The sequence below is a fragment of the Schistocerca americana genome, chromosome 3, assembly GCF_021461395.2.
Source record: "Schistocerca americana isolate TAMUIC-IGC-003095 chromosome 3, iqSchAmer2.1, whole genome shotgun sequence".
Lineage (NCBI taxonomy): Eukaryota > Metazoa > Arthropoda > Insecta > Orthoptera > Acrididae > Schistocerca > Schistocerca americana.
In genome coordinates, this window is record NC_060121.1 from 53,164,936 (window position 1) to 53,189,507 (window position 24,572).

The following is a 24,572-nucleotide window of genomic DNA, read 5'->3' on the forward strand; positions in this document are numbered from 1 at the left end:
TTGAACCGAAATCAGCCAGGCTTAGTGCAGCCTCCAATTGCAGCAGCAGCAGCAGCAATGGAATCACCAATTTCAAATGAAGAGCATATTACTCCAATGACTTCAGGAAGTGTTGAAGCGGCAAGAAGAGGATCCCCATCTAGCCTAGTTGCAGTTCCTCAAATTACAACTCCAAAAATTACAGCAGAAACGCCATCACACTACAAGTCAACTCGCCCAACACAAAACAGGAAAGAACCACAACGTTTTTTATGGCAAGTGATTCCAGAGAAATATTGATTTCATCTTCTAAAACATCGCTCTGGAAAGAAAACTTCAATTGTAAAAGTGTTAAAAATGATATGTCATGTGCAGCTGTCGAACATAAGGTAGGCCAAAACAACCTAGTAAATACGTCATCGTCGAAATTTATGCTCCTGCACCAAAATGTACAATCCTTATCAAATAAAGTTAGTGAGATAGAAATATTGTTATCAGATGAACTAAAAGAAGTGTGTGTTATATGTGTCAGTGAGCACTGGTTATCCGAAAATATGTTACATCACACAAGGATAGAGGGCTTTACTCTTTCATCTTTTTTTTTGTAGGAAAACCTCCATGCATGGAGGAACATGCATATATGTTAGAGAGGACGTCAAACACGAAAATTTAAAGTTCACTAACCAGCTAGGGGAAGAGCAAAACTTTGAAATTTCTGCTACACAACTGACAAATTTAAATATAATTGTTATTTGCATGTATAGAAGCCCAGATGGAAACTTAACTACCTTCATTGAAAATCTTGAGAAGGCACTTAACAGTATAAAAATAGTTAGTAAAACAACCATCATATGTGGTGACTTTAATATAGATTTCAACAAGAACTCAAAAGACAGATTAAACCTTGAGGCCTTATTAAAAACCTACAATATACATACAACTATCAAATCCCCCACCAGAGTCACCAAATCGTCAAGCAGTGCTATAGATCAGATACTAATAAATGCAGATAAATATTTATACAAATCTGGAAATATGAATACTGGATTCAGTGATCATTATGCACAGTTTATTGAATTCCCAGTAGACACTGCAGGAAATACTGAACAACAAATGACAAGAAAACGTAGAAATTTTAGCAAGCACAACCTAGAACACTTCAGGCACTTACTGAAAAAAAGAAACATGGAATGATATAGACAACTATGAGGACACATGTAAAAAGTTTGACATGTTCATGGAAATATTCTCCCATTATTTCAATATTTCTTTTCCAGTTAAAAACCAAACATTAAAAACTAAAAAAAGAGATGTTACATGGCTGACTAAAAGCATTAAAATATCATGTGCTGAAAAGAGGAGACTTTATGAAATCTCAAAAACACAAAATGTTACAGAAGAATTTCTGGTGCATTTCAAGAATTATAAGAGAGTGCTTCACAAAGTCATAAAAAAATCTAAAAAAACAACAAATGATCACCATATAAAAATGGCCAGGAACAAAATGAAAGCCATGTGGAAGATAGTCAGAGAACAAGTAGGAAATGAGACCTCCGAAAATGTAAATCTCCAGGTAATCCAAGATGGCAAAAAAAATTACAAATCTAGAAGAAGTAGCCAATGCTTTTAATACATACTTTGCAAATATTAGTAAAAAATTACTATCTGACATAAAATCTTCAAATAAAAATCCTGCTACAACACCATCCAATCAAAATAGAAACTGCAACTCCCTATTTCTTACTCCAACCAACCCTAAGGAAATTATACTATCAATTACAGAGTTAAAAACAAAATTTTCAACAGGTGTGGATGAGATTCCAGATTATGTCATTAAAAATGTGGGGGACCTCATTGCAATACCATTAGCCCACATTTTCAGTAGTTCATTAACAAATGGAGTCTTTCCTTCCTGCTTAAAGACAGTGAAACTAAAACCACTGTTCAAAAAGGGTAAGAAAGAAGACATAGCCAATTATAGACCTATTGCCTTGCTATCTACATTTTCGAAAATACTAGGAAAAATTTTTTTATAAGAGGTTGCTAGATTTTCTAGAAAAGTGCAAAATATTATCCACAACCCAACATGGCTTCCAGAAAGGCCGATCAACAGAAACAGCAATATACGAATTTCTGGGTGAAGTACTCACAAAAATTGATAGTGGACAAAAAGTAACTGGCATATGCCTTGATCTGTCTAAGGCTTTTGACATCATAGACCACACACTATTGCTGCAGAAGCTTGAAAGAATTGGTATCAGAGGTATGTATAACAGCTGGCTTAGATCATATCTTACTGACCGCAAGCAAGTAGTAGAAATACATTTTCATAAAGAAAATAAATCAACAAGACACTATTCTGATTATAAAGCAGTAAAAATATGCAGTACCGCAGGGCTCGGTACTGGGCCCCATCCTATTTTTGATATATATAAATGACCTAACATCAACCAACCAGTACCATAGTACTATCCAGTTTGCAGATGACACAAACATATTAGTCAGCGGGAAGACTGCAGAGATACTACAAACAAGACTGTCTGAGGCATTAACAAATAATGTAAACTGGTTCAACCAAAACAAACTAATAATAAATAAAAGAAATACAGTAGCATTAAATTTTTATAATGTCAAGAGAAACATTGAAGAGGATATAAGAATTCAGATGTCAGACACAGATATTGCAAGTGTGCCTAATACAAAATTTCTGGGGGTCTGGCTACAGGATAATCTTAGATGGGAAACTCACATTGACAACATATTAAAGAAGCTAAGTACCATGTGTTATTTAATGAGAGTGCTAGAAAACTGCTGTCATAAGGACTGTCTAATGACTTGGTAGAGCACTTGCCCGCGAAAGGCAAAGGTCCCAAGTTCGAGTCTCGGTCGGGCACACAGTTTTAATCTGCCAGGAAGTTTCATGTCTAATGACAGTTTACTATTCTAATGTACATTCTGTCCTAAAATATGGGATCACTTTTTGGGGTAACTCGCCATCCTGCCTAAAACTCTTCAGGATGCAAAAAAGAATAGTGAGAATCATGGCTGGAATAAAAAGGAACAAACCATGTAGACCATTATTTAAAAGGATGGGGATTCTTCCCCTTCCATGTATTTTCCTATTTGAAAGTGCAATGTTTATAAAGAAATATACAATAATAAATCCTAGAATCCTCCCCAAAAATGAAAATGTTCATCATCATAATACAAGACAGAAAACTGACTTTTATCTACTCCATACAAAAACCAGTTTGTGCCAAAAAGGAACATTACACCATGGAAAAATTATCTACAATAAATTGCCAAGAGAAATTAAAGTAAAGACTGATGTAAAAAATTTTAGAGCAGCATTAAAAGAATATCTCTTGACGCATTGCTTTTATAGTGTGGAAGAGTTCCTCCAAAATCCTCGAGAGTCTAAGTGATGATTATGCAAATACTGTAACCATTAATATTGGCCTATAAATACATTCAGATGTAATTATCAAGTTTCTAATGGGGCTCAAGTATAAGTTGTATACCAACTTGCCCAGTATATGAAGTAAAATTCTGTGAATGTAATTCTCTAGTGTACAAGTCAATTCATAGTGTAGAAGAGTTCCTCAAAAATCCTTAGAGCTTAAGTGAGGATCATGCAAATACTGTTATCATTAATATTGGCTTATACATGTATTCAGTTGTAAACTTCAAGTTTCTAATGTGGTTTAATTATAACTTACACATTGACTTGCCCAGTATATGAAATGCTGTAAAATTTTGTGAACATAATTTTCTAGTTTCTTAAGTGTTTTAATTGTAAGATATACTTTGACCTGTCCAATATCTGATGTGCTGTACTGTACATGTAAGATTTACTGGACCAATAAATACAATGCACTACAATACAATACAATACAATTATTTAAGAAATTCAATGTCCAACACCTGGCTGTCATGTTAGAGCACATTAGCAATAGAAAAGACACTACTTGGAGAGCTATCCAGTGATCAGATCTTTGTAGACCAAGTTATAAACTTATTTGTGTTAAGAAAAGACAGGTGCATTGCACTTGTGTACAAGAAAATATAAATGCTTCTTCTCTTGCTGCTGAAGTTGTACAAATTAGTCATCCTTTCTTGAAGAAAATAGTTATTATTATTATCAATATTATTATTATTATTAGTGGTGGTAGCAGTAGTAGTGGTAGCAGTAGTAGTAGTAGTAGTAGTAGTAGTAGTAAGTTTTGTTGCTTTATTTGATGCATTTTGTTTCTTTTGTTTAAATTATTGTTTACTGTACTATTTTGTCTCCCAATAATAACTGTAGAGTCTCCTCAACCTTTACAACCACGCTACGCCACTGCAACTGTGAATATTTTTACCTGAAATTCTCACAGTTACACAGTGAATATGTCTTTGCTACTTTCTGATGTCGTGTAAACTGTCATAACACACAACATGTATGTCACATTTTTTTGTACACTTTCTTTTCAGTTCAAGATATTTGTACTTGAAATCTTCTAACAATTCATGATAGGATGAATACTGTAAGGAAACTTTGATAGGAAAATGACTACTGAAAAATAGATGTAAAATAAAACAGTGTTGTAGACAGAGAGATTCTGATGGGAGCACATCCAGCTCTCAAAAGGACAACACATGAAATATACAATCACTTATCATTGTCATTTGTCCAAAGAATGGTTTGATGTAGTTATCCGTGATGGTCTATCCAGTGCACTCCTCCTCATATGTGTGAAACTTCCAAAACCCACATCAGTGGAACCCGCTTACTGCATCTAAGCCTTGGACTCCCTCTGCAACTTTTATCCTCTCACACTTCACTTCCATCTGACAATCCTTTTATGTTTCACAATGTATCCTATCAACTGACCCCTTCTTTTAGTCAAATTATACCATAAGTTTCATTTACTCAATTCAATCCAGTACTTCATTTGTAATTCGATCTATCCATCTAATTTTTAGCATGCTTATGTAGGACCACATTTAACAACCTTCTGTTCACTTCTTGTCTTAACTGCTTATCATCCACATTTCTATTTACTCCAGAATAGTACCTTCACAGAAGTCTCTAACAGTGAAGCTGACATCAGCCATGAAGAAATTCCACTTTTTCACAAATGCTTACCTTGCTATTGCCAGTCTGCATTTTATATCCTCTCTACTATGGTCATTTATTTTTCTGTCAAAATAGGAAAACAAAGCTAGTACTTTTAGTATATTTTTTCTAATCTGATTCACCCAACATCACCTCACTTCTGTTGTTTAACTTTTGTTGGTATTCAACTCTCAATCTCTTTTTCAAGAACCTAAATATTCCCTTCAACAGCTTCTCTAAGTCCTATGCCATCTCTGACACAATAACTGTGTCACATGCAATCCACCATTTTTTTTCTTTTTTTGCCTCTAAACTTTAATTTTCTTTCCAAATTTCTTGTTTGTTTCCTTCATAATTTCCTCAATGTACATTCATTTGTCATAATCTTATAACATGTTGTGACTTACATAATTATTAAGTATTTCTAACAGAATTATCTCCTCTATGAAAATCAGCACAGATTCCAAAAACAGTAATCATACGAAACCCGACTCTCAATTTACTCTATTGAGATACTGAAAGCCAAGGATCAAGAAAGTCAGGTAGGTGCAGTATTTGTGAATTTCTGAGAAGTGATTGACTTGATACCACATCTAAGCTTAATTAATATCAAAGCATGAACATATGAGGAACTGAGCAAAGTTTACAACTGTATTGGGATTTTATGGTAGGTAGGACACACCAAGTTAGCTCAGGTGAGAGTCACTGACAGATGTGAAACTAACTTCACGTGTGTCCCAAGAAAGGATGTTAACAACTTTGCTGTTAATGTTGTATCCTAATAAACTTTCAGGTGTTAATAATCTCTGATCATGCATTTGTCTATAGATAAGTATAGTCTGAAAGAATCTGCACAAATAGCCATACCCTGAAATGTTTTCAAAATGGTGAAATGTTTGGAACATAATTTGAATGTTCGGTAATTCAAAATTGTGGATAAAACCAACAGGAAAAGCATGGTATTCTATGTATTAATGACTCCGTTGGGATCTGTCAACTCTTCCAGTCACCTGGGTGTAACAATTTTCAGGAATATGAAACAGAACCCATCAGAAGTAAAGCAGGCAGCATAATGCAGTTCATTGCTAGAATAACAGAAATGAAATCAGTGCATGAAAGACACTGCATAAAAAAAAAATAAAAAATAAAAAAAAAACCTCATGTGGCCCATCCTAGACAACACAGTAAAAACCCTTTTAAAATGTTACAGTCGCTAACATATCACTTCCATAGGAATCGTGAAGACAAAGACTAGTTCAAATAAATGCACCGAATTTAAGCAATCATTCTTTACATGAACTATACACATACAGAATAGGAAAAAACCCTACATCTGATACAGTGGAAAGTACCTTCCATCATGCACTACACATATTTTTGCATTTAGTGTAACTGTAGATGTATACTGAATGACATTGAGGACAGGCTATAGTCCTGTATCCCTCTTGATGTACAATGTCCCTTTTTATGTCCTCCTCTTGTAACCATGGTATGTTTCCCAAGTTGCAAATCAATTTTCGCTCAATGTATTTTATGCATCCCACATTCAAAATTTCAAAGAGTCGAGTCGAATCCACATTTTTTTTTTTTTCAAGCTTTCACTAAATCTATAAATGATAAAAATGTGGGTTTGCCTTTCTTCAAAGTACTTTCTTGGTCAAGTTCTATGGTCAGCACTGACATTTATCCAGAACCAAAACTAACCTTCCCAGAGAAAATGTTCTAACAGCTTTTGATTCTTCTGCACCTAATAATGGACTTACTTTCTAACTGTGGCACAGTGATGGCTCAGTATTATTCACATGTGTGAGCACACAACTGTCTTGGAATTGGAATTTTTACATTCTGACATACATCTGAAGATATTTCCCCCATCTCTTATTTTGCACAGAAGGAGAAATAATTTTGACATAGCTGGCTCTCCTATGTGTCTCAATAATTTGCATTGATTGTCATCTACTCCAGGAACTTTGTTTCCACTTAGGTCTTTCAGTGCTTTGTCAGATTCTTCTAGCATCATCATATCCCTCATCTCATGTTCACCTGCATCCCTCTCTTCCTATAACATAACCCTCTCTTTTCGTCCAACCTTCCAGCTTTCTCTTCTTTGCTTATTACTGGCTTGCCATCAGAACACTATGTTCATTCAGATGCTCCTCTTTTCGCCCAAAGTTTCTAATTTTACTACTGGAGGTTTCTGTCATTACCATAATTATGCACACTCCTATGGCCATGCGTAGCCATTTTCCACTTTTTGTCAATATTTTCTACATATTTCTATTCATTTCACCTGCTTCATGTTAATGCATTCTCCTTTCATCATAGTCTTGTTTTCACCTGTGAGACTCTCTGCTGCCTTCATTATTTCACTTCTCAAAGCTAACCACTTGTATTCTACTCTTAATTCTGCCCCTCCTCCCACAACTACAATACCAATGCAGTGCATGATAAAAAGTGGTACTGGTGCCTTCTTACAAGAGCACTGCTTCCCAAAAACACAAAATATATGTTAACTAAAAATTAATTGGGTGCTAATGAATTAAGTTACACAGTAGAGCTACACAGCCACAGCTGTTCATGGGACCAGCACATCGAGGCCGTATTAGCAGATGTTACAAGAACAAACCAGTCTTACAGGCAGTTTCCACTACAACTACTGAAAAGGAAGGATTCTTCGAGAACTTCAGGTTAGTCTAACATCTCCAGACATACACCCATGTTGTGATTGTACATATGGTACAGATATATGTATTGCTGTATCATCTAAGCCACCTTGGCTAGGCACGGACCACGGTTCGTGGAGTGTTGGGCCTTCAGTGACCACCATAGCAGGATCTTATTAAATCATTTCACATACACGCACACTATCTCTGGCTGCTCAGGCCAGAGGTATGTCGAACAGGAGGAACGATCTGAAGTGGAGCAGGGCAGGGAGGGGGACAGCCCGGCACGGGTGGTAGAGGAGGAAACAGTGCAACCTGGTGGTGTGTGTGGGGACTAGAGGTGGCTGACAAGGCTATCTGATGTAGCATCAGGAAACTGAGGGAGGAAGTGGAGGGAAAATAAAATTGAGCACAAAGGAGAGGAGCACAGAAAAGTAGAAGGGACTTGGTGCACTTGCAGAGAGCTGCCCACAGTGGGGATGCAGGGATGTGGCTCAGGAGGAGGTGGTAGGACAGTGGGGGGAGGATGGCAGGGAACTATTTGGCAGATGATTGGGGACAGTAGGTTTTGGGAGCAGATAATATGTTTTAAGGATAATGCCAATCTTCACAGTTCAGAAAAGCTGGTGGTGTACGAGACAATGCAGAGGGCCAGGGTTGTGAAGCAGTCACTGAATTTGGGCATGTTATGTTTATCTCCATGTTGTGCAGGGTGCTCCATTTTGCTGTAGACCACATGTCATGTTTACAATGAGCAGCAATATCCTTTCTGTAACTGATGGACCATGAACCATGTACCTTGCTGTTGGTGGGAAGGCTTGCGTGCCTCAGCGATACAGATGGCCGTACCATAGGTGCAACCACAACAGAGGGGTATCTGTTGAGAGGCCAGACAAACATGTGGTTCCTGAAGAGGGGCAGCAGCCTTTTCAGTAGTGGCAGGGGCAACAGTCTGGATGATTGACTGATCTGGCCTTGTAACATTAACCAAATCGGCCTTGCTGTGCTGGTACTGCGAATGGCTGAAAGCAAGGGGAAACTACAGCCATAATTTTTCCAGAAGACATGCAGCTTTACTGTATGATTAAATGATGATGGCGTCCTCTTGGATAAAATATTCCAGAGGTAAAATAGTCCCCCATTCGGATCTCCGTGCGGGGACTACTCAAGAGGACGTCGTTATCAGGAGAAAGAAAACTGACATTCTACGGATCAGAGTGGGGAATGTCAGATCCCTTAAACGGGCAGGTAGGTTAGAAAATTTAAAAAGGGAAATGGATAGGTTAAAGTTAGATATAGTGGGAATTAGGGAAGTTCAGTGGCAGGAGGGACAAGACTTTTGGTCAGGTGATTACAGGGTTATAAATACAAAATCAAATAGGGGTAATGCAGGAGTAGGTTTAATAATGAATAAAAAAATAGGAGTGCGGGTTAGCTACTACAAACAGCATAGTGAACGCATTATTGTGGCCAAGATAGACACAAAGCCCATGCCTACTACAGTAGTACAAGTTTATATGCCAACTAGCTCTGCAGATGATGAAGAAATTGATGAAATGTATGACGAGATAAAAGAAATTATTTAGGTAGTGAAGGGAGACGAAAATTTAATAGTCATGGGTGACTGGAATTCGTCAGTAGGAGAAGGGAGAGAAGGAAACATAGTAGGTGAATATGGATTGGGGGAAAGAAATGAAAGAGGAAGCCGCCTTGTAGAATTTTGCACAGAGCATAACTTAACCATAACTAACACTTGGTTCAAGAATCATAAAAGAAGGTTGTATACCTGGAAGAATCCTGGAGATAATAAAAGGTATCAGATTATATAATGGTAAGACAGAGATTTAGGAACCAGGTTTTAAATTGTAAGACATTTCCAGGGGCAGATGTGGATTCTGACCACAATCTATTGGTTATGAACTGCAGATTGAAACTGAAGAAACTGCAAAAAGGTGGGAATTTAAGGAGATGGGACCTGGATAAACTAAAAGAACCAGAGGTTGTACAGAGATTCAGGGAGAGCATAAGGGAGCAATTGACAGGAATGGGGGAAATAAATACAGTAGAAGAAGAATGGGTAGCTTTCAGGGATGAAGTAGTGAAGGCAACAGAGGATCAAGTAGGTAAAAAGAGGAGGACTAATAGAAATCCTTGGGTAACAGAAGAAATATTGAATTTAATTGATGAAAGGAGAAAATATAAAAATGCAGTAAACAAAGGAGGCAAAAAGGAATACAAACATCTCAAAAATGAGATCGACAGGAAGTGCGAAATGGCTAAGCAGGGATGGCTAGAGGACAAATGTAAGGATGTGGAGGCTTATCTCACTAGGGGTAAGATAGATACTGCCTTCAGGAAAATTAAAGAGACCTTTGGAGAAAAGAGAAGCACTTGCATGAATATCAAGAGCTCTGATGGAAACCCAGTTCTAAACAAAGAAATGAAAGCGGAAAGCTTGAATGACTATATAGAGGGCCTGTACAAGGGCGATGTACTTGAGGACAATATTATGGAAATGGGAAAGGATGTAGATGAAGATGAAATGGGAGATACGATACCATGTGAAGAGTTTGATAGAGCACTGAAAGACCTGAGTCAAAACAAGACACCGGGAGTAGACAACATTCCATCAGAACTACTGACTGCCTTCGGAGAGCCAGTCGTGACAAAACTCTACCATCTGGTGAGCAAGATGTATGAGACAGGCGAAATACGCTCAGACTTCAAAGAAGAATATAATAATTCCAATCCCAAGGAAATCAGGTGCCAACAGATGTGAAAATTACCGAACAATCAGTTTAATACGTCACAGATGCAAAATACTAATGCGAATTCTTTACAGACCAATGGAAAAACTGGTGGAAGCCCACTTCGGGGAAGATCAGTTTTGGTTCCATAGAAATGATGGAACACATGAGGCAATACTGACCCTACGGCTTATCTTAGAAGGCAGATTACTGAAAGGCAAACCTATGTTTCTAGCATTTGTAGACTTAGATAAAGCTTTTGACAATGTTGACTGGAGTACCCTTTCAAATTCTGAAAGTGGCAGGGGTAAAATACAAAGACCAAAATACTATTTACAATTTGTACAGAAACCTGATGTTAGTTATAAGAGTCGAGGGACATGAAAGGGAAGCAGTGGTTGGGAAGGGAGTGAGACAGGGTTGTAGCCTCTCCCCGATGTTATTCAATTTGTTTATTGAGCAAGCAGTGAAGGAAACAAAAGAATAATTCGGAGTAGGTATTAAAATCCATGGAGAAGAAATAAAAACTTTGAGGTTCGTCGATGACATTGTAATTCTGTCAGAGACAGCAAAGGACTTTGAAGAGCAGTTGAATGGAGTGGACCGTGTCTTGAAAGGAGGATATAAGATGAACATCAACAAAAGCAAAACAAGGACAATGGAATGTAGTCGAATTGAGTCAGGTGATGCTGAGGGAATTAGATTAGGAAATGAGACACTTAAAGTAGTAAAGGAGTTTTGCTATTTGGGGAGCAAAATAACTGATGATGGTCAAAGTAGAGAATATAAAATGTAGACTGGCAATGGCAAGGAAAGCGTTTCTGAAGAAGAGAAATTTGTTAACATCAAGTATTGATTTAAGGAAGTCTTTTCTGATAGTATTTGTATGGAGTGTAGCCATGTTTGGAAGTGAATCATGGACAATAACTAGTTTGGACATAAAGAGAATAGAAGCTTCTGAAATGTTATGCTACAGAAGAATGCTGAAGATTAGATGGCTAGATCAAATAACTAATCAGGAGGTATTGAATAGGATTGGAGAGAAGAGAAGTTTGTGGCACAACTTGACTAGAAGAAGGGATCGGTTGGTAGGACATGTTCTGAGGCATCAAGGGATCACCAATTTGGTATTGGAGGGCAGCGTGGAGGGTAAAAATCGTAGAGGGAGACCAAGAGATAAATACACTAAGCAGATTCAGAAGGATTCAGGTTGCAGTAGGTACTGGGAGATGAAGAAGCTTGCACCGGATAGAGTAGCATGGATAGCTGCATCAAACCAGTCTCAGGACTGAAGACCACAACAACAACAACATCTTACTTGTTTATACCATATTCATTAATGCTAAATTGTTCTCGGTAATCAAGTTATATTCATTGGAAACTAAAGAGTATCATCACAAAGCAAGTGAACCATTGGTTTTCAACAACTATAAATATACATTTTATGTCCCAGAAAGAGAAGACAGCATTCACTAACTTGCCAGCAGTTTCTGCACATTTATGTTTTACGCAAAAAACAGCAACTGAAGAAACTGAAAAAAAAAATCAGAAGCATCATCCACAAACAAGGCTAGAATAAGGAAACACCAAACAATGGGAAATAAGACCTGGATAAAAATTTGGGAGAACCAATTCAAATGAAAGAGGAGGTATTTCATTTCAACTGATAAAACCAGAAACTGGCTGAAAGTTACAAGTATGACGTAATTACACATTTCATTGCACAGTACCCAAACAGCATTTTGCAGAATCTCAATCTAATACAGTATTACAACTTGGATCAACAAATTTTGTAAACTGAAAGATATGTCAGTACATTCATAAGGAAGTATTTAAACAATGGAAAATCAAGGATGGAATAATGACAATATTATGATAACAGTAGATTACTGACAAGGGAGTGGACATAAGTTAGATGGGCACAACAAAGACTGATGAAAGTGTCACACACACACACACACACACACACACACACACACACACACACACACACAGTGGTAGGGATAGGGTAGGGCAGTTAGATGGACTCAGGATGTTCGATGAGTTAGAGGAAAAGGATATAATTTGAAGATGGGGAAAAAAGACTGTGGATGCACTGGTGGAATAGAAGGTTTTGTAGTGGCAGATTGTGAAGAGTGAGAGGGATAGGTGGAAGCAAAATGTTGAGGTCAGGGGTAACAGGAATACAGGATATATTGCTGACAACATCGAAGCCTTCGATAATTTGGCCTTTCAAATTTTGTAGGGGTGGGGTGAGGTGGTGGGAGGGGGTGGGGGGGTGGGGGGGAATGGCAATGAAGGTCAATCATACCAATGCATGTGACAACGTTTTGTTAGATGGTGGATCTGACTTGAGTGCATCACAAAATTCCATCAAGTTGCCCATCACAGAACTGCATTTAATGATTATGCAATACAGTTCAGGCATTTTTACGAGATTTTTGAGTCTTGTTGTAAATAATGAGGAATTACAGGGCACTGTTAAGTATTATCATTTGCTTACATAAGTAACATGTGCAGTTCACAATGTAACTGCTCAGCTTCTACAGACTAGCACTTATTTTAATGTGGCCTTTAATATGGTTTGCAACAGATACAGTAACCCTCAAGTACCTATCGACACATGTGAAGAAACGTAACACTCCCATCTATAAACAGGCATGTCCAAGTGAACTTCATGCACTGCTTAACAAGGCAGCAAGCTGTGATACCATTACAACTATATGTATCCTAGCAAGATATTATTATTTCACAGCTCCTGAAAGGAAAGGTTGATCAGTCTGTAAGAACAAAATCTGAAGCCAGTCTGAGTCCCAGTAGCTCCCTGTCATCTGAAGAGTCTGTGCTTTCCTCAAAAATAAATGTGAATCACTGTAAATCAATGTGGCAGACATTATATAGTGAAATTTGTATGACATACAGCAATTTTGTTGATCATAAGAGTCATTGCTGTTGGGACACCTGTCAGCATAAAGAAGTCAGTACAAGATATGGAGGATTGTCAAAAGAATCATCATTTGATTCTGTTTCATTTACCAGAGACCTATCTGAATATAACTTGAAGTAAATCCCAAACAGCAGAAATAGCTACACAGTTACTTTTTTATTACACTGCACAAGCTGTGATACATGAGCTTAAGAACATGAAGTCAGTTTTATTGAATTATTAAGCAATGTGTGTATGAAACTCTTGATATCCAGAGACAATAAGACCTATCCATGAAGTGTATGTGATATGGATTTAAAAACCAGTGAAGTACGTTAAGAAGATTTTAGGAAGTTCATCCGGCCGCAACTGTAGCAAGAGGAGTGGCTCTTCTATCATTTTAGAAAGGTACTTGGATGTGTAATTGCAATACATATAAATATTTTTGACAGCTGTAAGTGGTAATTGGCATGTTTAATTAATACTAACTGTGATATGACCTATTACTTTGGTAACATTATGTATTTCACAATGTCTACATTACGTATGAATGATAGTGGCTACCATAAAGTTATTTTTATTTCAAATAAAGGATTTACACTTTATATGCTTAAGGAGTTCTCTCTCATGTGCATGATATCTGATGCACGTGAATGAAGCATCTCTGCAGGGTGGTAAAACAATAGGTGCTTTATCATGCTTCACTGTATCGGCCGATTTGAGTCGTTTATTGCATGCCGCCTCATTCTGGTTCAGTGATATGCCGTGCCCTTAGATCTGTGAGCACTGTGAGAACTGCCATTACATTAGGAGAATGAAGATGAAGTTGAGTGTATTAGGAATCTGTATACTAACTGCTAACCCATGTACAGCCTTTAGTAACTAAGGAGAGTTTCTCCACTAAATGAAGAGTCAGTATGTGAGTATTCTTTGATAAACATTTTGGATTGTTCGACAGAGAATTTAAACTTGAGGTGACATTTCAGTTACAAGTGCAGAAGAAGTTGCAAAGGTTGTGGGGTCAGGAAACCAACTGGGGTGCGGGACATAATGAGAATGATGTTGTGGTAACCAGGATGTGTAGAAAGGAGTTTGTTTGATTAAGTAAGTTGGAAGCGTGCAGGGCAGCACACAGTAGGAGGAAGTAATGTAATGGCTGAAACCCTGGGCTGATGAAATTTGTAAGCACCTTGGAAAGAGCCCAGGAAGGAATGTGGGGTTAATTATACGCTAAAAAATGTAACTTTCTTGCTACTGGTGAAACTCACAATTGCGCTGCCAGTCTCAGGGGTGTCAGCGGCAAGAGGTGGGCCGTTGTCCTCAATAGATCCTGATTGACAAAAAAGGAAATTTTGAGTTAATATAACAAACATTTTATCTGCAAAATTAAAACAACTAAATGAGAAATTAAGATTGTTTCAATATGAAATGAAAAAGAACAGAATCAATTATTTCAATCTTTTGGAATCCCTACACATCAGTGAACGACTGAGCATCTAATCTGCTTGATTATGTATGAGAATCAACATTATTATCCAAGAGCCAGAAAACCAGAACTTTACTCCAGTTGTAGCCCAGTTATCTAAAGACTGTCAGGGGCAAATAAACGTTTACTGTCAACATTTCATGTAATTGTTTATTAAATTTTAAAATTTTTGAATCCTGTAGTAATCTGCTTATTAAAACATACAATATTATGTTACAGAGTTAACTCACTGTGGCAAGTTTTACAGTTACAAACTCTGTGTATGACTGTATATGCAGCATCACTCACTGCAGGAATATACCCACACTATATGAATCCTGTATTACTCAAAGAGGGCACTTAGTTGGAAATTATGGGTGAGGTTTCCCTGCTAGCAACTATCATGGATTTTTCTTAGGAATACCCCACACAATATACAAGAAGAACTTTTGTCACTTATTACATTTTTGCTGTTGACGCAGTAACATTGCCACATCGAACACATACATTGTAACACTCCTTTCTTTACGTACAGATGGGTACATTTAGCCAGGAGAATGCATGGCAGATGGTGTGGGGTATTTCTCAGCTGGATTCTTTTTAGAGGTGAGGCAGGAAGAAAACCTGATGGGTATGGTAACTGGGTTGAGTAGGAGACACAATAAGAATGATGTGGCAGTGGGTGGTGTAGCATCTGGCCGCTGCCTTGAAATCCAGCCTTATACCACACTACCCAGGGCTGTCTGTTGCTGCCATATTAAGAGCCCTGGAACCCAAACTCCGTGCATCTCATCTTGCCTGTGACGGCTGCTGCATAGTTCCCATCCATGAGCCATGTGACACTGGACAACTTTCCAGTATTCCTCCACTGGTCAGCCTTTATAGGTCACTGCACAGCAGCTCACCACCCAGTCCAAGTTCCAGACTCAACATCAACTATCTACTCTGTAGTGCTGTGACTATATTCCCAGGAGTGTGGGATTGGACGTTTCAAGAATATTTCTCATATTAGAACAATCATTTAGTGGGTCAGGACAACGTCTACGTTGCCTCCAGTAGAAAGCTGTTTCATTTGCTGCATGTTAACATGTACAATCTGTGTTGCAATGAAACTCTTGGGTACTCGGGAGCATCTCCCTTCTTGTGTATTTTTTATTACTTTTGTCACTGGAAACTTATTCCCAGTGTGTTGTGTTCTATCAGGTAGCCTTCCTCTCTGCATTCATGTGCTTCCAAACAGTGTTTGCAGGCTTTTGCTCCATGTTCAAAAAACAATTGCTTCTGTTTCCTTTAGGTTGCACATGACTATACACTTTTGTTCTCATGTTCTGTGATTCTTTGCCTCATTCTTACTTGTTTTATCTTGTCTCTGTCATGTGCCAGTCACTGCTGTTACAGTCACAACTTTTCCTTCGAGTGCAACACACAACATTGGTACCTGCAACATTGCCAGTGCAACTTTTGGTTCTCAACATGCACCTTCAAGAATGATCATCATATTAGTGACAACCCTACAGCATATCAAGATTATTTTTACGTTGCTTTCATTAGCAAGCAGGTTCACTTGCTCAGCGTTATCATGTACCTTCTGTGTTGCAATGAAGTTCTCATGCCCATGGCTACCTGGACACATTTCTCTTCTTGTGCATGTATTATCCACAATAGGTGGTACATAGGACCATGAGTGTGGTTGGTAGGTGGGGCAAGGAAGTTCCCTGTTGGACTCGCTATAAAGAGATGAGGCAGAAGGACAAACAGATTGGTCTGGGAACAGACTTTAGTGAAAGACTTAATGGGAAAAAATTTATGAGCAAAGGGAGTGGCACCCAGGATAAATCAAGAGCACAAGAATTCATACTGTATGTACATTACCTTTGAATACTTATCTGCCATTTTCTCCTCATGTGTCAACACATTATCACGTACTTCAATTGTTACCACTATACTATGTACTCCCAATATCTTCATTTCAGACGTTAGCAGCACTCATGTATCATAAATTAGATCTCAGAAATCTTATTTCTGCTGACTGGATTCTTCATAACCCCCTTACCCCTGATTCAAAAGAGTGCTCCATAATGGATTGTCAAGACTCAAGTGATTCCAAAAGAACTTCCAAAACATCCAAGACATAATAAAAGAAACAATACCATTGTCTCCAGTACACCATCTCTTAAGACAGAACAAAAATAGTATATCGGTGAACAGTAACTGTACATTTTTGAGGTTCAAATGGCTCTGAGCACTATGGGACTTAACATCTGAGGTCGTAAGTCCCCTAGAACTTAGAACTACTAAAACCTAACTAAACTAAGGGTATCACACATATCCATGCCCAAGGCAGTATTCAAACCTGCAAGAGTAGTGGTCACACGGTTCCAGGCTGAAGTGCCTAGAACTGCTCGTCCACAATGGCTGGCCCATTTGTGAGGGCTAATATAAAACTACAGTCAGGATTTCCACATGGTTTTCATTAATAGATACACGGGTTAATTAGCAAGGTTGGTTTTTATAGACTATTACTGCAGTGCCAGGCATGTCCAACCATAGACACGTAGTGTTAGCTGTGGTAGTTATAAATATAGAAACAGAGTTTTGAATGTAAAGAAATGATCAAATTGTCAATTTTTATGAACACACTAGTTACAAGATAGTGATATCAGTTCTCTGCAAGAATAAGGCATCAGTGAACATGCATGTTAAAGACTATATATGTAGCAAATTATGTAATGTAATATCTTCACTGACTGTCACCTACTAGAAAGCAAAAGATTGGAAGCTCCTTCTACAAAACTTACTGTACTCACTACTGTACCAACAAAGGAGAAATATATATTTCTAGTGCCAATTGTCAGCCTCTGTTTTCAAATAGTATGAAAACTCAACAACACATCACAGAACCACACAGAAATTGGACTTTCTGACAGTTGTGGGGACTCTGAAATGAACATGTTGGCAGGACCGTCATGTTCAATTGTTCACAGAAAGGTTAAGAGAACCTCTGAAAATGTTAGTACCAAGTATTTCATATGGCATTGTTGAATTCATCAGCTATGGCTAGTTATGAACTAGGTCGGCACCCTAATATTTCATTTCAATTACTACCCTAATAGGTTGTACATAAGTGTTCATTTTTCAAATTAAAATCATCCTCCATATTTTCTACTCAAATCATCAGTCATTGGAGCCCCACTGTTGGACAAAGCCTCCCCCCCAGACTTCTGGAACTCAAGTCTCGAGCTACAGTCACCTCCACTTCCCATCTCACAGCAGATTATCACCTCAGTTTTTGTCCTCTTCACCTCTATAGGATGTAATTCTGGTCCCCCATCTGCCACCCATTCCCCTGACTATGTACCCCACCTATCTCCACTTCCTTCCCCCCGCGTGTCCAACTCCAGACTGTTCCACGACCATTTTCTTTTTCCCTGTCTCTCCCACTAATTCTCACCATGCATCTCTCCACTGCTATCTACACAAACTTCCAATTTTTGTAAGCCAGTATCTACTTTCCCCAGATGAAACCTCTCCATATTCATGAACATCACTGTTGTAAAATATATTGTAATTTGTGGATTCTAATTTGTCGGAATGTGTTTGAATGACTAATGGTTACAGAAATCACACAAATGAGAATTATCGATACACTATGTGATCAAAGTACCTGGACAGTCTTATGTAATGCAGAATTTACCACTAGACTTCCCAAGAGGTGGACCCTACATGGCAGTGGTACTGCTTTATCAGCAGAGAAGCGGTATTGGCAGAATGGGCAGTCATGAGAACTCGGCACATTTAACATGGACTTGCCTTTGGATGTCCCCTGAACAATTAACACAGAGAGGCATTTCAAACCACCTAAATTTGCCCAAGTCAGCTGTCAGTGATGTGAAAGTGAAGTGGAAATCTGAAGGAGCAACGAAGGCTAAATGAATGTGCTGATGGACAGGGACCATTGAGCATTGTGGATGGTGGTGCTAAGGAATAGCATCCAAAATCTGATTCAGTCACTTCAGATTTTAAGTGCTAGTTGCAGTCGAACTGAATATGTATCTGCACACAGGGAGTTATGAAAACATGTTACAATTAGGCCCCTCGAGGTGCTAAGATTGTGGAACTGTTGGCGAGGGGGGAGGGGGCTGCAAGGGTGAAGAAACCTTGGGGCCCAAGCCTCCAGGGGGCTCCAGTCTCTGAAGGTTTCTGATCCCCGAGGGACCTAACTCGGTAAATATCAGACTGCCACTCTAAAATAAATTTTGTACCGTGTAATAAATAAAGGAACATTATCCCAGCACCAGCTTAACTAAACCTTCCTTCCACCTCAGTCCTTCACTTTTTCAAGTCATACACCCCAGTTGCCTACAGTTCCGTTTCATATTAAATCTTCAATGCACTATTTATTGTTTATAATTCAATTTGATAGATAGAAAATCTCCACACCAAGTGGCAGCAACACACACACACACACACACACACACACACACACACACACACACACACACACACACAAGAATACAGGAGGAGGTTATAATTAGGCTGGTTATAACCTAATTTTACATGTGTGTTCTGTTGCCTCTTAGTGAGTAGATTTATTTTCTCACCAATTAGATTATTTTGTCAAAGTTTACTGTTTTTATTGTTATAGATATTGTGTACTAAAACCACACTGTGGTGGAGCTGTGACAGTGCTTACATTAAATACTGTTGTAAATTGTATCAAATCATTTCCCAAACAAATGTACATATTGGCAGCTGTGAAACATCATTACAATTTGGTAGGTTTGCTAACAACATTCAGAAGATCACATTGCAAGGTGGTTTACATGAGGAATGAGTATACAGAATATATTATTCATTCAAGAATAAACATCAAGCGGAATACTTATATCTGCAAAAAATTTTCAGGTGACAATCATGAAGGTAATATTTTCTGTTCATCCATACAAAAGACAAATTTCATTGGGGTCTCATGTTACTTGATGTGATAATGGTAAGGAGACTGATAAATATGAAACACATGACTGGTATTTGGAATTCATAGACTGTAATCAGAAAACAAGAATTGCTATTCCACACTTACATCAGTTGTGTGTGTGTGTGTGTGTGTGTGTGTGTGTGTGTGTGTGTGTGTGTGTGTGTGTGTGTGCCCACATCAGAACCATAGAACACAAAAACAGAGAGGCGTTAAAAAACTATGAAACATCAATCCCAAATAACAAAAGAGAAGACAGCTAAAAACAGGGACTGTGAGAAAGGACTACTAAAGGCACCATACAGAAATGGAGGTCCAAAACTAAAACTTAAATGGCCTTTGCCATATTGCTTAAATGGATGGAAAATAAAATGAGTTCGACAACCTGCATGTCATTTGCTAAAATGGCTGTTAACTAAGGCGGCAAACGCAAGCAGGAACATAAACGGTCAAAAAATGGACTTTCTGTCAGGAAGTGATGGACAGTTAAAACGTGGATGCAATATGTACAAAGTGGTGGGGGAGAGCAACTTATCAAATGACAATGGCTAAAAAGGGAGTGCCAAACACACAACCTAGTAAAAATAATCTCCCGACAGGAGAGCTGAGAGGAGGTCATCCAAGCTGCTGGGAGAGCCTTATTCCCATGACAGGAGGACCAATGGCAATACCAAAGGGACAGCTCCCCCTGACAGACGGCAACACAGAGATAATTGGATGGAATACAGGAACTAGCAAGCTGCGGCACAAGGACTGCAGCCACGGCAGCAGTGTCAGCAGCCTCATTTCCCAGCAGACCGGCACGATCAGGACCCACATAAACATCACAGTGGCTCCACCAAGAGTAAGCAAGTGACAGTTAACCTGGACCCGTTGCATTAAGGGATGGTTGGTTTACAGTGCACATTGACTTTGAAGGGCACAGAGTGCCTCAGCAGAGGACAATTGAAAAGTGTGTGTCACTGGATGTACTCCGTGGCCTGATACACGGCAATGAGCTCTGCTGCAAACATGGAGCAGAGTGTTGGAAGCCGATATCTGAAGACATGGGGGCCAATCGTGAAGACACACCTGACAGCACATTCAGTCATAGAGCCATCAGCATAAATTGAGGTACTATTGCAAAATTCCATGCGAATGTCATGAAACAGGAGGCGAGAGAGTGAGGCTGGATTAGTGTCCTTAGGAAGTGAGTAATGGCCATGGTTAACATGGGCCATTTCATGAAGCCAAGGTGGTGAACGGTTCACACCCACCGGGAAAGTTGCAGGTAGTGTGAACTTAAGCTGTTGAAGTCAGCGCTGAAAGCAGACTCCGGGAGGTTACAGAGAAGAGGGACATAATCCATCCTGGTGATCAAGGTAATAATCAAAAAAGGAGACATAGGATGGAAGGCCACACGTGGCAAACCAACAGCACGCATACCTGCTGAGGAGAAAGTCACGGTGGTAGGATAGTGGTAGTTCAGCAACTTCAGCATACTGTCTCTAAACCAGGCTAGTGTGAAAGGCACCAGTGGCCATACAGATGCCACAATGGTGGATTTTGTTGATACGACAAAAGAGGGACGGGTGTGCAGATGCATAAAGAAAGCAAGCATAGTCGATTTTTGAACGGACAATAGACCGATACAAAGAGAAGACTGTGGTTCAATAGAGATGGGGGATGCACTCTTGAACTAATTCATAGAGTTGAATCTTTCAAAGGAGTGAACAATCAGTGATTCAGAAAAAAAGAGCGGTAGCTCCAAACGTTTCCCACGGCAGAGAGAGAGAGAGAGAGAGAGAGAGAGAGAGAGAGAGAGAGAGAGAGAGAGAGAGAGAGAGAGAGAGAGAGAGAGACGGAGCATATCAGCGGCGCCTCTGCTGGTCACAGCACAGTGCATGCCACACAACACAGCCAGCGCCGGCCTCTGCCCTGCTTCTACCTTGGCTGCCTCCATTGTGCAGTGCCCCATTGGATTTAGTGTTTCACATATGCCGTGCCGTCTCTGTGCGTCGTCTGCCGCGCGCAGTGTCTGGCGCAGCTTGACTTCGCATTGCACTCTGTCGGCGATCGTTTCAGTCGCACGTCCTGCCCTCTGGGCAGTTGATGTGAGCAACAGGACAGAGAGCCATCTAGCGGATAACATAGGAACTACTTGCAACAACCTGCTCGCAAGAGAACAGACGATTTGTCTCGGAGCGTGTGAGTTCACCGCTCCCCCCACCCTCGGAACTCGCCCGCTCAACGCTCACCCCACCATCTCGACTCTAGCCAGAGCGTTGAGCAAAGCGACTCAGGTGTCACTCTGGTCTCTGCGGTCTCGGCTCATGCAGTAATACAGCTCGCGGCTCGACCTGCTCGACTCAGCGGCTCTGCATCGGAGTTTGTCTCTACTGGATTTTGTTCTTCGTAGTAATACCGCTACGTATATTACATTATTATGTTATGTATACATCATTTGTTTTTATTTTATTTTTATTTGTTTAAACTGATTAGATTAGGTTCCTGACGACTCCTCTTACTATAGGATTTTTATTATGGACACTCGAATTTACGCTTTAATTACGAGCGAACCGATAAACGTATCGCAAAATGTGATACACCAATATTTTCCTTGTTTTATTCTGCGTAAGGCTATATGCAGCACTTTCGTTTTACAGTCAAATTTATAGTTTTTTTCTTATTCTGGTACGGATTTTGCGATTTTAGGCGTCTTCGGAAGGAAACGTTCACTTTAAAAATATATGGCTTGCGATGTATTTGTATGAGGTTAATGAAATTTTAATACATTGTAGCCAAATATATTGTTAATGTAAATCTCAAGTTACAACATTTTCCGATCACCCAAAAAACCACGATAGTGCAAAATAGATCAATAATCAAAAACTTTGTCATATCGTGGAAATTTCAATAAACAATACAAAATTCTTGCTCATTATCTGTGTTACTTCAAAATAGGATCAAATAAGATCAAAATACAGGTATAGTACTGGAATAAACCAAGTTTAAAGGGCAATGTGCCTTCCGTTTATTTTCTATTGTAAATGAGTGGTGAGTCATGAAAAAGAGGTAATTCATTTCAGGGAGTGAACAGTTCTGATCCGATCTCTGAAAAGAACAGTTTTGCCCATCTCTATGGTTCAATAGGCACCCCGGGAAGTACCATTGAGGACATGTAGGATATTGAGCGACCGTGTAAAGTGGGCTACCAGGTAAGAGACGTGGGAGGACCAGTAGCCTTTCTTGGCATAAGCCCCAATAATTTCATTGTTTCAACAAACACAGGGGCAAAAGGCCCAAGATCTAAAGATGGTGGGAGGAACCATTTGCGCCACCAGAAATTCATACAGATGGTTTTGTCAGTGGAAAAATGAGAACCATTGTTGACGATCCAGGAGTAAAGACAATCAGAACATTGTCAAAGATGCCGCTCAGTGTGAGATATGCATGAAGAGCTACAATCGGTGGCAAAAGGGGAGCTGGAGATGCCCAGCGTGTGACAGGCAATTATAAGGAATTGGCAATAGCAAAGAGGATGACAACTGGGACGGAACACTGAGGCAGACCATTTCCAATGCACACACAACTTCAAAATCTGGGTCTCTTAAAAATTCCTGAAGGAAACAAGGCAGATGGCCACAGAAGCCGTATGTGTGAAGAGTGTGAATGATACCAATTCTCCAGAAGGTATCATAGGCTTTCTCCAAATTGAAAAATAAGGCTACAGTTTGGAATATCTGTAGGAAACCATTCACGACATGGCTGGACAAAGTATCAAGATCGTCAACTGGAGAACGCCATGCTCTAAATCCACACTGTGCAGACATAAGTAAATTGCAAGACTCGAGCCACCGTATCAGCTAGGCATGAATCATACATTCCATCATCTTGGAAAAACAGTTGATGAGAGAGATGGGACAGTAGTTAGAAGCAAGGTTTGTTTCCTTACTAGGCTTAGGAATGGGTACAACAGTGGCTTCACACCAACATCTGGCATATGTGCCCTCTGGCCAGATTCAGTTGTATGTGTGAAGAAGAAAGTGTTTGCCTGAGAGAGATAAGAGTGGCAACATCTCAATATGGATGGCATCTGGGTATGAGGCAATGGATTGGGATGGACTGAGAGCAGGATCTAGCTCCCTAATAGTAAAGTCAGCACTGTAGCACTTGCGACTCTGAGAAGGAAAGGGTATCGCCTGAGCCTCCTTCGCTCATTTACGGTGGAGGAAGGAATGGTAATACTAGGAAGAGCTCAAAATATCCGCAAAATAGCTACCCAAGATGTTGGAGATAGCAATAGAGTCCACGACAACCTCATCTGCCTGTCAGACCAGAGATTGGCGAATGGATCTTCGTACCAGAGAGCCTTCACAAGCTGGCCCACAGGAGAGACGAAGGGGTGGAACTGTTAAAAGATCTAGTGAATTAAATCCAGCAAGTTTTTTTCCTACCCCGAAAAATGAGACAACAGTTTGCATGCATCTGTTTCCAATGAATGCAGTTTACAATCATAAGGTGATTGTTAAAAATTTGATGAGCATGTCTGCATGTGCAAATTACATCGCGACATGCTTCAGTCCACTAAGGTACTAGGACAAGGAGTCATAAAGAGGAAGTGCAATGAATGGAACATTCTGCAGAAGAAGGGTAACGTTTGTGAGACAGTCTATTTGGTCATCACACCTGGGGAAATCCTGTTCTTCAAAGGTTGCTAGAAAGGAGTAATGTTGCCAGACA

At 39.4% G+C, this 24,572-nt stretch overlaps 1 protein-coding gene across 1 annotated transcript in view; it reads right to left on the bottom strand.

Annotated features, from left to right (window-relative positions):
- Positions 1-24,572, bottom strand: part of LOC124605866 (longitudinals lacking protein-like) — a 94,234-nt gene that overhangs the window by 17,182 nt on the left and 52,480 nt on the right. Inside the window, exon 4 of the mRNA XM_047137813.1 lies at positions 16,464-16,605. Coding sequence (XP_046993769.1) covers positions 16,464-16,605 — 142 coding nt within the window. The remainder of the gene's footprint in view (positions 1-16,463; positions 16,606-24,572) is intronic.